Raw genomic sequence first — 13,251 nt, forward strand, 5'->3', positions numbered from 1 at the left:
CGGCAACTGGATGTGCGAAGAACATTTACATTCTTAGGGTTTATCATAATGAGGGTGTAATAATAATCCACAGAAGACCCCCCCGGCTCCTCGTCTCTATGATCGGCCCCCCAGGATGCACTGTATTCACTACATAATAATACAATCCCCCCAGGTGAGGGTAGAGCTAAGAACTGGGGTCAGCGGAATGGCCGCAAACACAACACACACGTATATATATACCCTGCTCATATACAACGCATCACCATCATGCCCTGTATGTAACAGGTATGACCAGTGCCCGTGGTTTGCCCCCTAGGTATGATCAGTGCCTGGTGTGTACCCCCCAGCTGTGATCAGTGCCCGTGTGCACCCCCCAGCTGTGATCAGAGCCCGGTGTGTACCCCCAGCTGTGATCAGTGCCCGGTGTGTACCCCCCAGCTGTGATCAGTGCCCGATGTGTACCCCCAGCTGTGATCAGTGCCCGTGTGAACCCCTCAGGTGTGGTCAGTGCCCGGTGTGTACCCCCTAGCTGTGATCAGTGCCCGGTGTGTACCCCCCAGCTGTGATCAGTGCCCGATGTGTACCCCCCAGCTGTGATCAGTGCCAGGTGTGTACCCCCCAGGTGTGATCAGTGCCCGGTGTGTACCCCCCAGGTGTGATCAGTGCCCGGTGTGTACCCCCCAGGTGTGATCAGTGCCCGGTGTGTACCCCCCAGGTGTGATCAGTGCCCGGTGTGTACCCCCCAGGTGTGATCAGTGCCCGGTGTGTACCCCCCAGGTGTGATCAGTGCCCGGTGTGTACCCCCCAGGTGTGATCAGTGCCCGGTGTGTACCCCCCAGGTGTGATCAGTGCCCGGTGTGTACGCCCCAGGTGTGATCAGTGACCGGTGTGTACCCCTCAGGTGTGATCAGTGCCCGGTGTGTGCCCCTCAGGTGTGATCAGTGCCTGGTGTGTACCCCCCAGGTGTGATCAGTGCCCGGTGTGTACCCCCCAGGTGTGGTCAGTGCCCGGTGTGTACCCCTCAGGTGTGATCAGTGCCCGGTGTGTACCCCCCAGGTGTGATCAGTGCCCGGTGTGTACCCCTCAGGTGTGATCAGTGCCCGGTGTGTACCCCTCAGGTGTAATCAGTGCCCGGTGTGTACCCCCCAGGTGTAATCAGTGCCCGGTGTGTAACCCCAAGGGGTGATCAGTGCCCGGTGTGTACGCCCCAGGTGTGATCAGTGCCCGGTGTGTACCCCTCAAGTGTGATCAGTGCCCGGTGTGTACCCCTCAGGTGTGATCAGTGCCCGGTGTGTACCCTCCAGGTGTGATCAGTGCCCGGTGTGTACCCCCCAGGTGTGATCAGTGCCCGGTGTGTACCCCTCAGGTGTGATCAGTGCCCGGTGTGTACCCTCCAGGTGTGATCAGTGCCCGGTGTGTACCCTCCAGGTGTGATCAGTGCCCGGTGTGTACCCCCCAGGTGTGATCAGTGCCCGGTGTGTACCCCCCAGGTGTGATCAGTGCCCGGTGTGTACCCCTCAGGTGTGATCAGTGTCCGGTGTGTACCCCTCAGGTGTGATCAATGCTAGGTGTGTACCCCCCAGGTGTGATCAGTGCCCGGTGTGTACCCCTCAGGTGTGATCAGTGCCCGGTGTGTACCCCCCAGCTGTGACCAGTGCCCGGTGTGTACCCCCAGCTGTGACCAGTGCCCGGTGTGTACCCCCCAGCTGTGATCAGTGCCCGGTGTGTACCCCCTAGCTGTGATCAGTGCCCGGTGTGTACCCCCCAGGTGTGATCAGTGCCCGGTGTGTACCCCCAGCTGTGATCAGTGCCCGTTGTGTACCCCCAGCTGTGATCAGTGCCCGGTGTGTACCCCTCAGGTGTGATCAGTGCCCGGTGTGTACCCCCCAGGTGTAATCAGTGCCCGGTGTGTAACCCCAAGGGGTGATCAGTGCCCGGTGTGTACGCCCCAGGTGTGATCAGTGCCCGGTGTGTACCCCTCAAGTGTGATCAGTGCCCGGTGTGTACCCCTCAGGTGTGATCAGTGCCCGGTGTGTACCCTCCAGGTGTGATCAGTGCCCGGTGTGTACCCCCCAGGTGTGATCAGTGCCCGGTGTGTACCCCCCAGGTGTGATCAGTGCCCGGTGTGTACCCCTCAGGTGTGATCAGTGTCCGGTGTGTACCCCTCAGGTGTGATCAGTGCTAGGTGTGTACCCCCCAGGTGTGATCAGTGCCCGGTGTGTACCCCCCAGCTGTGACCAGTGCCCGGTGTGTACCCCCAGCTGTGACCAGTGGCCGGTGTGTACCCCCCAGCTGTGATCAGTGCCCGGTGTGTACCCCCTAGCTGTGATCAGTGCCCGGTGTGTACCCCCCAGGTGTGATCAGTGCCCGGTGTGTACCCCCAGCTGTGATCAGTGCCCGTTGTGTACCCCCAGCTGTGATCAGTGCCCGGTGTGTACCCCCCAGCTGTGATCAGTGCCCGGTGTGTACCCCCCAGCTGTGATCAGTGCCCGGTGTGTACCCCCAGCTGTGATCAGTGCCCGTTGTGTACCCCCAGCTGTGATCAGTGCCCGGTGTGTACCCCCCAGCTGTGATCAGTGCCCGGTGTGTACCCCCCAGCTGTGATCAGTGACCGGTGTGTACCCCCAGCTGTGATCAGTGCCCGGTGTGTACCCCCCAGCTGTGATCAGTGCCGGTGTGTACCCCCAGCTGTGATCAGTGCCGGTGTGTACCCCCATCCTCCGCACTCACCTCCGCCTTCAGCTCGCTGCCGCCCAGCAGATGGTATTTGTGTGGCAGGCGGCGCACGTTGTGCATCAGTCGCTGCAGCCGCTTCCCCCCCATGTTCCCCGGGGACACGAGCGGCGGCTCCGGAGGGAGAGGGGCGGGGGGCTCCGGACTATACCTGGGACAGGTGAGCGCGGCCCCGCCCTCCTCCAGCAGGTGCCGGCCCATCCCGGAGCCCGAGCACTGGGGACAGGAGGAGGAGGAGGCCATGCCCGAAGGAGGAAGAGGAGGACGGGGAGAGCAACTCCTCATCACCGGCCGCACCGCGCATGTGTGGAGTCAGCACTGAGGCTGCGGCAGAGCCCGAGGAGGGGTCTGCAGAGTATCACACCTATCAGAGCAGAGCCTCACCCCCATCAGAACAGAGCATCACCCCCATCAGAACAGAGCATCACCCCCATCAGAGCAGAGCATCACCCCCATCAGAGCAGAGCATCACCCCCATCAGAGCAGAGCAGCACCCCCATCAGAGCAGAGCAGCACCCCCATCAGAGCAGAGTATCACCCCCATCAGAGCAGAGCATCATCCCCATCAGAACAGAGCATCACCCCCATCAGAACAGAGCATCACCCCCATCAGAGCAGAGCATCACCCCCATCAGAGCAGAGCATCACCCCCATCAGAGCAGAGCATCACCCCCATCAGAGCAGAGCATCACCCCCATCAGAGCAGAGCATCACCCCCATCAGAGCAGAGCATCACCCCCATCAGAGCAGAGTATCACCCCCATCAGAGCAGAGCATCATCCCCATCAGAACAGAGCATCACCCCCATCAGAACAGAGCATCACCCCCATCATAGCAGAGCATCACCCCCATCAGAGCAGAGCATCACCCCCATCATAGCAGAGCATCACCCCCATCATAGCAGAGCATTACACCCATCAGAGCAGAGTATCATCCCCATCAGAAGAGAGCATCACCCCCATAGCAGAGCATCACCCCCATCAGAGCAGAGTATCACACCTATCAAAGCAGAGCATCACCCCCATCAGAGCAGAGCATTACACCCATCAGAGCAGAGTATCATCCCCATCAGAGCAGAGCATCACCCCCACAGCAGAGCATCACCCCCATCAGAGCAGAGCATCACACCTATCAGAGCAGAGCATCACCCCCATCAGAGCAGAGGATCACCCCCATCAGAACAGAGCATCACCCCCATCAGAGCAGAGGATCACCCCATCAGAGCAGAGCATCACCCCCATCAGAACAGAGCATCACCCCCATCAGAGCAGAGGATCACCCCCATCAGAGCAGAGCATCACCCCCATCAGAGCAGAGCATCACCCCCATCAGAGCAGAGCATCACCCCCATCAGAGCAGAGGATCACCCCCATCAGAACAGAGCATCACCCCCATCAGAACAGAGCATCACCCCCATCAGAGCAGAGGATCACCCCATCAGAGCAGAGCATCACCCCCATCAGAACAGAGCATCACCCCCATCAGAGCAGAGCATCACCCCCATCAGAGCAGAGCATCACCCCCATCAGAGCAGAGCATCACCCCCATCAGAGCAGAGGATCACCCCCATCAGAGCAGAGGATCACCCCATCAGAGCAGAGGATCACCCCGATCAGAACAGAGCATCACCCCCATCAGAGCAGAGGATCACCCCCATCAGAGCTGAGCATCACCCCCATCAGAGCAGAGGATCACCCCGATCAGAACAGAGCATCACCCCCATCAGAGCAGAGGATCACCCCGATCAGAACAGAGCATCACCCCCATCAGAGCAGAGGATCACCCCCATCAGAGCAGAGCATCACCCCCATCAGAACAGAGCATCACCCCCTATCAGAGCAGAGCATCATCCCCATCAGAACAGAGCATCATCCACATCAGAGCAGAGCATCACCCCCATCAGAACAGAGCATCACCCCCATCAGAGCAGAGCATCACCCCCATCAGAGCTGAGCATCATCCCCATCAGAGCAGAGCATCATCCCCATCAGAACAGAGCATCATCCCCACCAGAACAGAGCATCACCCCCATCAGAACAGAGCATCACCCCCATCAGAGCAGAGCATCACCCCCATCAGAGCAGAGCATCACACCCATCAGAGCAGAGTATCATCCCATCAGGGCAGAGCATCACCCCATCAGAGCAGAGCATCATCCCCATCAGAACAGAGCATCATCCCCACCAGAACAGAGCATCACCCCCATCAGAACAGAGCATCACCCCCATCAGAGCAGAGCATCACACCCATCAGAGCAGAGCATCACACCCATCAGAACAGAGTATCATCCCATCAGAGCAGAGCATCACCCCCATCAGAGCAGAGCATCACCCCCATCAGAGCAGAGCATCACACCCATCAGAGCAGAGCATCACACCCATCAGAGCAGAGCATCACACCCATCATAGCAGAGCATCACACCCATCAGAGCAGAGTATCATCCCCATCAGAGCAGAGCATCACCCCCATAGCAGAGCATCACCCACATCAGAGCAGAGTATCACACCTATCAGAGCAGAGCATCACCCCTATCAAAGCAGAAAATCACCCCCATCAGAGCAGAGCATCACACCTATCAGAGCAGAGCATCACCCTCATCAGAACAGAGCATAACCCCCATCAGAGCAGAGCATCACCCCCATCAGAGCAGAGCATCACCCCCATCAGAGCAGAGGATCACCCCCATCAGAGCAGAGGATCACCCCCATCAGAGAAGAGCATTACACCCATCAGAGCAGAGTATCATCCCCATCAGAGCAGAGCATCACCCCCATAGCAGAGCATCACCCCCATCAGAGCAGAGCATCACACCTATCAGAGCAGAGCATCACCCCCATCAGAGCAGAGCATCACCCCCATCAGAGCAGAGCATCACCCCCATCAGAACAGAGCATCGCCCCCATCAGAGCAGAGCATCATCCCCATCAGAGCAGAGCATCACCCCCATCAGAGCAGAGCATCACCCCCATCAGAGCAGAGGATCACCCCCATCAGAACAGAGCATCACCCCCATCAGAGCAGAGGATCACCCCCATCAGAGCAGAGCATCACCCCCATCAGAACAGAGCATCACCCCCCATCAGAGCAGAGCATCATCCCCATCAGAGCAGAGCATCACCCCCATCAGAGCAGAGCATCACACCCATCAGAGCAGAGCATCACCCCCATCAGAACAGAGCATCACCCCATCAGAGCAGAGCATCACCCACATCAGAGCAGAGCATCACCCCCATCAGAACAGAGCATCACCCCCCATCAGAGCAGAGCATCATCCCCATCAGAGCAGAGCATCACCCCCATCAGAGCAGAGCATCACACCCATCAGAGCAGAGCATCACCCCCATCAGAACAGAGCATCACCCCATCAGAGCAGAGCATCACCCACATCAGAGCAGAGCATCACCCCCATCAGAACAGAGCATCATCCCCATCAGAGCAGAGCATCACCCCCATAGCAGAGCATCACCCCCATCAGAGCAGAGCATCACACCTATCAGAGCAGAGCATCACCCCATCAGAGCAGAGCATCACCCCCATCAGAACAGAGCATCACCCCCATCAGAGCAGAGCATCATCCCCATCAGAGCAGAGCATCACCCCCATCAGAGCAGAGCATCACCCCCATCAGAGCAGAGGATCACCCCCATCAGAACAGAGCATCACCCCCATCAGAGCAGAGGATCACCCCATCAGAGCATTGCATCACCCCCATCAGAGCAGAGGATCACCCCGATCAGAACAGAGCATCACCCCCATCAGAGCAGAGGATCACCCCCATCAGAGCAGAGCATCACCCCCATCAGAACAGAGCATCACCCCCCATCAGAGCAGAGCATCATCCCCATCAGAGCAGAGCATCACCCCCATCAGAGCAGAGCATCACACCCATCAGAGCAGAGCATCACCCCCATCAGAACAGAGCATCACCCCCATCAGAGCAGAGCATCACCCACATCAGAGCAGAGCATCATCCTCATCAGAGCAGAGCATCACCCCTATCAGAGCAGAGCATCACCCCCATCAGAACAGAGCATCATCCCCATCAGAGCAGAGCATCACCCCCATCAGAACAGAGCATCACCCCCATCAGAGCTGAGCATCATCCCCATCAGAGCAGAGCATCATCCCCATCAGAACAGAGCATCATCCCCACCAGAACAGAGCATCACCCCCATCAGAACAGAGCATCACCCCCATCAGAGCAGAGCATCACCCCCATCAGAGCAGAGCATCACACCCATCAGAGCAGAGTATCATCCCATCAGGGCAGAGCATCACCCCATCAGAGCAGAGCATCATCCCCATCAGAACAGAGCATCACCCCCATCAGAGCAGAGCATCACACCCATCAGAGCAGAGCATCACACCCATCAGAACAGAGTATCATCCCATCAGAGCAGAGCATCACCCCCATCATAGCAGAGCATCACCCCCATCATAGCAGAGCATCACACCCATCAGAGCAGAGTATCATCCCCATCAGAGCAGAGCATCACCCCCATAGCAGAGCATCACCCACATCAGAGCAGAGTATCACACCTATCAGAGCAGAGCATCACCCCTATCAAAGCAGAGAATCACCCCCATCAGAACAGAGCATCACACCTATCAGAGCAGAGCATCACCCCCATCAGAACAGAGCATAACCCCATCAGAGCAGAGCATCACCCCCATCAGAACAGAGCATCATCCCCATCAGAGCAGAGCATCACCCCCATAGCAGAGCATCACCCCCATCAGAGCAGAGCATCACCCCCATCAGAGCAGAGCATCACCCCCATCAGAACAGAGCATCACCCCCATCAGAGCAGAGCATCATCCCCATCAGAGCAGAGCATCACCCCCATCAGAACAGAGCATCACCCCCATCAGAGCAGAGGATCACCCCATCAGAGCATTGCATCACCCCCATCAGAGCAGAGGATCACCCCGATCAGAACAGAGCATCACCCCCATCAGAGCAGAGGATCACCCCCATCAGAGCAGAGCATCACCCCCATCAGAACAGAGCATCACCCCCCATCAGAGCAGAGCATCATCCCCATCAGAGCAGAGCATCACCCCCATCAGAGCAGAGCATCACACCCATCAGAGCAGAGCATCACCCCCATCAGAACAGAGCATCACCCCCATCAGAGCAGAGCATCACCCACATCAGAGCAAAGCATCATCCTCATCAGAGCAGAGCATCACCCCTATCAGAGCAGAGCATCACCCCCATCAGAACAGAGCATCATCCCCATCAGAGCAGAGCATCACCCCCATCAGAACAGAGCATCACCCCCATCAGAGATGAGCATCATCCCCATCAGAGCAGAGCATCATCCCCATCAGAACAGAGCATCATCCCCACCAGAACAGAGCATCACCCCCATCAGAACAGAGCATCACCCCCATCAGAGCAGAGCATCACCCCCATCAGAGCAGAGCATCACACCCATCAGAACAGAGCATCATCCCCATCAGAGCAGAGCATCATCCCCATCAGAGCAGAGGATCACCCCCATCAGAACAGAGCATCACCCCCATCAGAACAGAGCATCACCCCCATCAGAGCAGAGCATCACCCCCATCAGAGCAGAGCATCACACCCATCAGAACAGAGCATCACCCCCATCAGAGCAGAGCATCATCCCCATCAGAGCAGAGGATCACCCCCATCAGAACAGAGCATCACCCCCCATCAGAGCAGAGCATCATCCCCATCAGAGCAGAGCATCACCCCCATCAGAGCAGAGCATCACACCCATCAGAGCAGAGCATCACCCCCATCAGAACAGAGCATCACCCCCATCAGAGCAGAGCATCACCCACATCAGAGCAGAGCATCATCCTCATCAGAGCAGAGCATTACCCCTATCAGAGCAGAGCATCACCCCCATCAGAACAGAGCATCATCCCCATCAGAGCAGAGCATCACCCCCATCAGAGCTGAGCATCATCCCCATCAGAGCAGAGCATCATCCCCATCAGAACAGAGCATCATCCCCACCAGAACAGAGCATCACCCCCATCAGAACAGAGCATCACCCCCATCAGAGCAGAGCATCACCCCCATCAGAGCAGAGCATCACACCCATCAGAGCAGAGCATCACACCCATCAGAGCAGAGTATCATCCCATCAGGGCAGAGCATCACCCCATCAGAGCAGAGCATCATCCCCATCAGAACAGAGCATCACCCCCATCAGAACAGAGCATCACCCCCATCAGAACAGAGCATCACCCCCATCAGAGCAGAGCATCACACCCATCAGAGCAGAGCATCACACCCATCAGAACAGAGTATCATCCCATCAGAGCAGAGCATCACCCCCATCATAGCAGAGCATCACACCCATCAGAGCAGAGCATCACCCCCATCATAGCAGAGCATCACCCCATCATAGCAGAGCATCACACCCATCAGAGCAGAGTATCACCCCCATCAGAGCAGAGCATCACCCCCATAGCAGAGTATCACCCACATCAGAGTATCACACCTATCAGAGCAGAACATCACCCCTATCAAAGCAGAGAATCACCCCCATCAGAGCAGAGCATCACACCTATCAGAGCAGAGCATCACCCCCATCAGAACAGAGCATAACCCCATCAGAGCAGAGCATCACCCCCATCAGAGCAGAGCATCACTCCATCAGAATAGAGCATCGCTCTCACATCAGTACAGACCCCCACTATTACCACAACTACCCCCACTATTACCTCAACTACCCCACTATTACAACTACCCCACTATTACCACAACTACCCCCATTATTACAACTACCCCCACTATTACCTCAACTACCCCCACTATTACCTCAACTACTCCCACTATTACCACAACTACCCCCACTATTACCTCAACTACTCCACTATTACCTCAACTACTCCACTATTACCTCAACTACCCCACTATTACCTCAACTACCCCCACTATTACCTCAACTACCCCCACTATTACAACTACCCCCACTATTACCTCAACTACTCCACTATTACCTCAACTACTCCACTATTACCTCAACTACCCCACTATTACCTCAACTACCCCCACTATTACCTCAACTACCCCCACTATTACAACTACCCCCACTATTACCTCAACTACCCCACTATTACCTCAACTACCCCCACTATTACCTCAACTACCCCCACTATTACAACTACCCCCACTATTACCTCAACTACTCCCACTATTACCTCAACTACCCCCACTATTACTACAACTACTCCACTATTACCTCAACTACCCCACTATTACCTCAACTACCCCCACTATTACCTCAACTACTCCACTATTACCTCAACTACCCCACTATTACCTCAACTACCCCACTATTACCTCAACTACTCCACTTTTACCTCAACTACCCCCACTATTACTACAACTACTCCACTATTACCTCAACTACCCCACTATTACCTCAACTACCCCCACTATTACCTCAACTACTCCACTTTTACCTCAACTACTCCCACTATTACCTCAGCTACTCCACTATTACCTCAACTACCCTCACTATTACAACTACCCCCACTATTACCTCAAGTAGCCCACTATTACCTCAACTACTCCACTATTACCACAACTACCCCCACTATTACCTCAACTACCCCCACTATTACCTCAAGTACCCCCACTATTACCTCGACTACTCTACTATTACCTCAACTACTCCCACTATTACCTCAACTACCCCCACTATTACCACAACTACTCCACTATTACCTCAACTACCCCACTATTACCTCAACTACCCCACTATTACCTCAACTACTCCACTATTACCTCAACTACTCCACTATTACCTCAACTACTCCACTATTACCTCAACTGCCCCCACTATTACCTCAACTACTCCACTATTACCTCAACTACTTCACTATTACCTCAACTACCCCACTATTACCTCAACTACCCCACTATTACCTCAACTACTCCACTATTACCTCAACTACTTCACTATTACCTCAACTACTCCACTATTACCTCAACTGCCCCCACTATTACCTCAACTACTCCACTATTACCTCAACTACCCCACTATTACCTCAACTACCCCCACTATTACCACAACTACCCCCACTATTACCTCAACTACTCCCACTATTACCACAACTACCCCCACTATTACCTCAACTACCCCCACTATTACCTCAACTATCCCACTATTACCTCAACTACTCCACTATTACCTCAACTACCCCCACTATTACCTCAAGTACCCCACTATTACCTCAACTACCCCACTATTTGATTAACTACCCCACTATTACCTCAACTACCCCCACTATTACCTCAACTACCCCCACTATTACCTCAACTACCCCACTATTACCTCAACTACCCCCACTATTACCTCAACTACCCCACTATTACCTCAACTACTCCACTATTACCTCAAGTACCCCACTATTACCTCAACTACCCCACTATTACCTCAACTACCCCCACTGTTACCTCAACTACTACACTATTTTATTAACTACCTCACTATTATCTCAACTACCCCACTATTACCACAAGTACCCCCACTATTACCTCAACTATCCCACTATTACCTCAACTACCCCCACTATTACCTCAACTATCCCACTATTACCTCAACTACCCCCACTATTACCTCAACTATCCCACTATTACCTCAACTACTCCACTATTACCTCAACTACCCCCACTATTACCTCAAGTACCCCACTATTACCTCAACTACCCCACTATTTGATTAACTACCCCACTATTACCTCAACTACCCCCACTATTACCTCAACTACCCCCACTATTACCTCAACTACCCCACTATTACCTCAACTACCCCCACTATTACCTCAACTACCCCCACTATTGCCTCAACTACCCCACTATTACCTCAACTACTCCACTATTACCTCAAGTACCCCACTATTACCTCAACTACCCCACTATTACCTCAACTACCCCCACTGTTACCTCAACTACTACACTATTTTATTAACTACCTCACTATTATCTCAACTACCCCACTATTACCACAAGTACCCCCACTATTACCTCAACTACCCCCACTATTACCTCAACTATTCCACTATTACCTCAACTACCCCCACTATTACCTCAAGTACCCCACTATTACCTCAAGTACCCCACTATTACCTCAACTACCCCACTATTACCTCAACCACTCCACTATTACCTCAACTACCCCCACTATTACCTCAACTACCCCACTATTACCTCAACTACCCCCACTATTACCTCAACTACCCCACTATTATCAGTAATGTACAGACAGGCTATGTGGCAGGTGACATTATGGAGGGCCGCTTACTTTTAGGCGGAGCAGCCAGCCGGGCAGAGGCAGGGAGAGCAGTGGTCTGAGCCCTGTCTGTCCTGTAGTCTCCATCACCAGAGCTGTTGTCATAGAAACTGCTGAATCCCCCTCATTATCAACCAGTCAGATCACTGCTTTTATCATTTAGTCTGCACTGAAAAAATGAAAGGCGCAGTATGATTGGTTATTGCTGGTGGCACAGTCACATGACTGGCTACAGGTTCACAGCTTAATTACAGCATATAGGGCTGTATGCATCCGGAAAAGTCCGGTCTGGTGGGGTGTTCCCGGTATACGATGGTTCTTGTGGGGTGTTCCCGGTATACGGCAGGTCTCGTGGGGTGTTCCCTGTATACGGAGGGTCTTGTGGGGTGTTCCCAGTGTATGGCAGCTCTTGTGGGGTGTTCCCTGTATACGGTGGGTCTTGTGGGGTGTTCCCGGTATATGGCGGGTCTTGTGGGGTATTCCCAGTATACGGCAGGTCTTGTGGGGTGTTCACGGTATACGGCGGGTGTTGTGGGGTGTTCCCGGTAAATGGCAGGTCTTGTGGGGTGTTCCCGGTATACGGCGGGTGTTGTGGGGTGTTCCCGGTATAAGGAGGGTCTTGTGGGGTGTTCCCGGTATACGGCATGTCTTGTGGGGTGCTCAAAGTATACGGTGGTCTTGTCGGGTGCTCAAAGTATACGGTGGTCTTGTGGGGTGTTCTCGGTATATGGTAGGTCTTGTGGGGTGTTCCTGGTATACAGCGGGTCTTGTGGGGTGTTCCCGGTATATGCTGGTCTTGTGGGGTGTTCTCGGTATACGGCAGGTCTTGTGGGGTGTTCCTGGTATACGGCGGGTCTTGTGGGGTGTTCCCGGTATAAGGCGGGTCTTGTGGGGTGTTCCCGGTATACGGCATGTCTTGTGGGGTGCTCAAAGTATACGGTGGTCTTGTCGGGTGCTCAAAGTATACGGTGGTCTTGTGGGGTGTTCTCGGTATATGGTAGGTCTTGTGGGGTGTTCCTGGTATACAGCGGGTCTTGTGGGGTGTTCCCGGTATACGCTGGTCTTGTGGGGTGTTCTCGGTATACGGCAGGTCTTGTGGGGTGTTCCTGGTATACGGCAGGTCTTGTGGGGTGTTCCTGGTATACAGCGGGTCTTGTGGGGTGTTCCCTGTATACAGCGGGTCTAGTGGGGTGTTCCCGGTATATGGCAGGTCTTGTGGGGTGTTCCTGGTATACGGCGGGTGTTGTGGGGTGTT

At 54.6% G+C, this 13,251-nt stretch overlaps 1 protein-coding gene across 2 annotated transcripts in view; it reads right to left on the reverse strand.

The window, feature by feature from the left end:
* The window catches only part of ATP2C2 (ATPase secretory pathway Ca2+ transporting 2), a 98,757-nt gene extending 86,643 nt beyond the window's left edge, over positions 1-12,114 (reverse strand). The window contains exon 1 of one of the 2 annotated variants that reach the window (XM_077288882.1): positions 2,713-3,015. In XM_077288882.1, coding sequence (XP_077144997.1) covers positions 2,713-3,000 — 288 coding nt within the window. In that variant the 5' untranslated portion in view covers positions 3,001-3,015. Of the gene's footprint in view, positions 1-2,712; positions 3,016-12,008 lie in introns of those variants that run through there. The other variant, XM_077288883.1, reaches the window with a different exon arrangement.
* Positions 12,115-13,251: the final 1,137 nt, after the last annotated feature.

Source organism: Ranitomeya variabilis, chromosome 2, assembly GCF_051348905.1.
Source record: "Ranitomeya variabilis isolate aRanVar5 chromosome 2, aRanVar5.hap1, whole genome shotgun sequence".
NCBI classification, from domain to species: Eukaryota; Metazoa; Chordata; class Amphibia; order Anura; family Dendrobatidae; genus Ranitomeya; species Ranitomeya variabilis.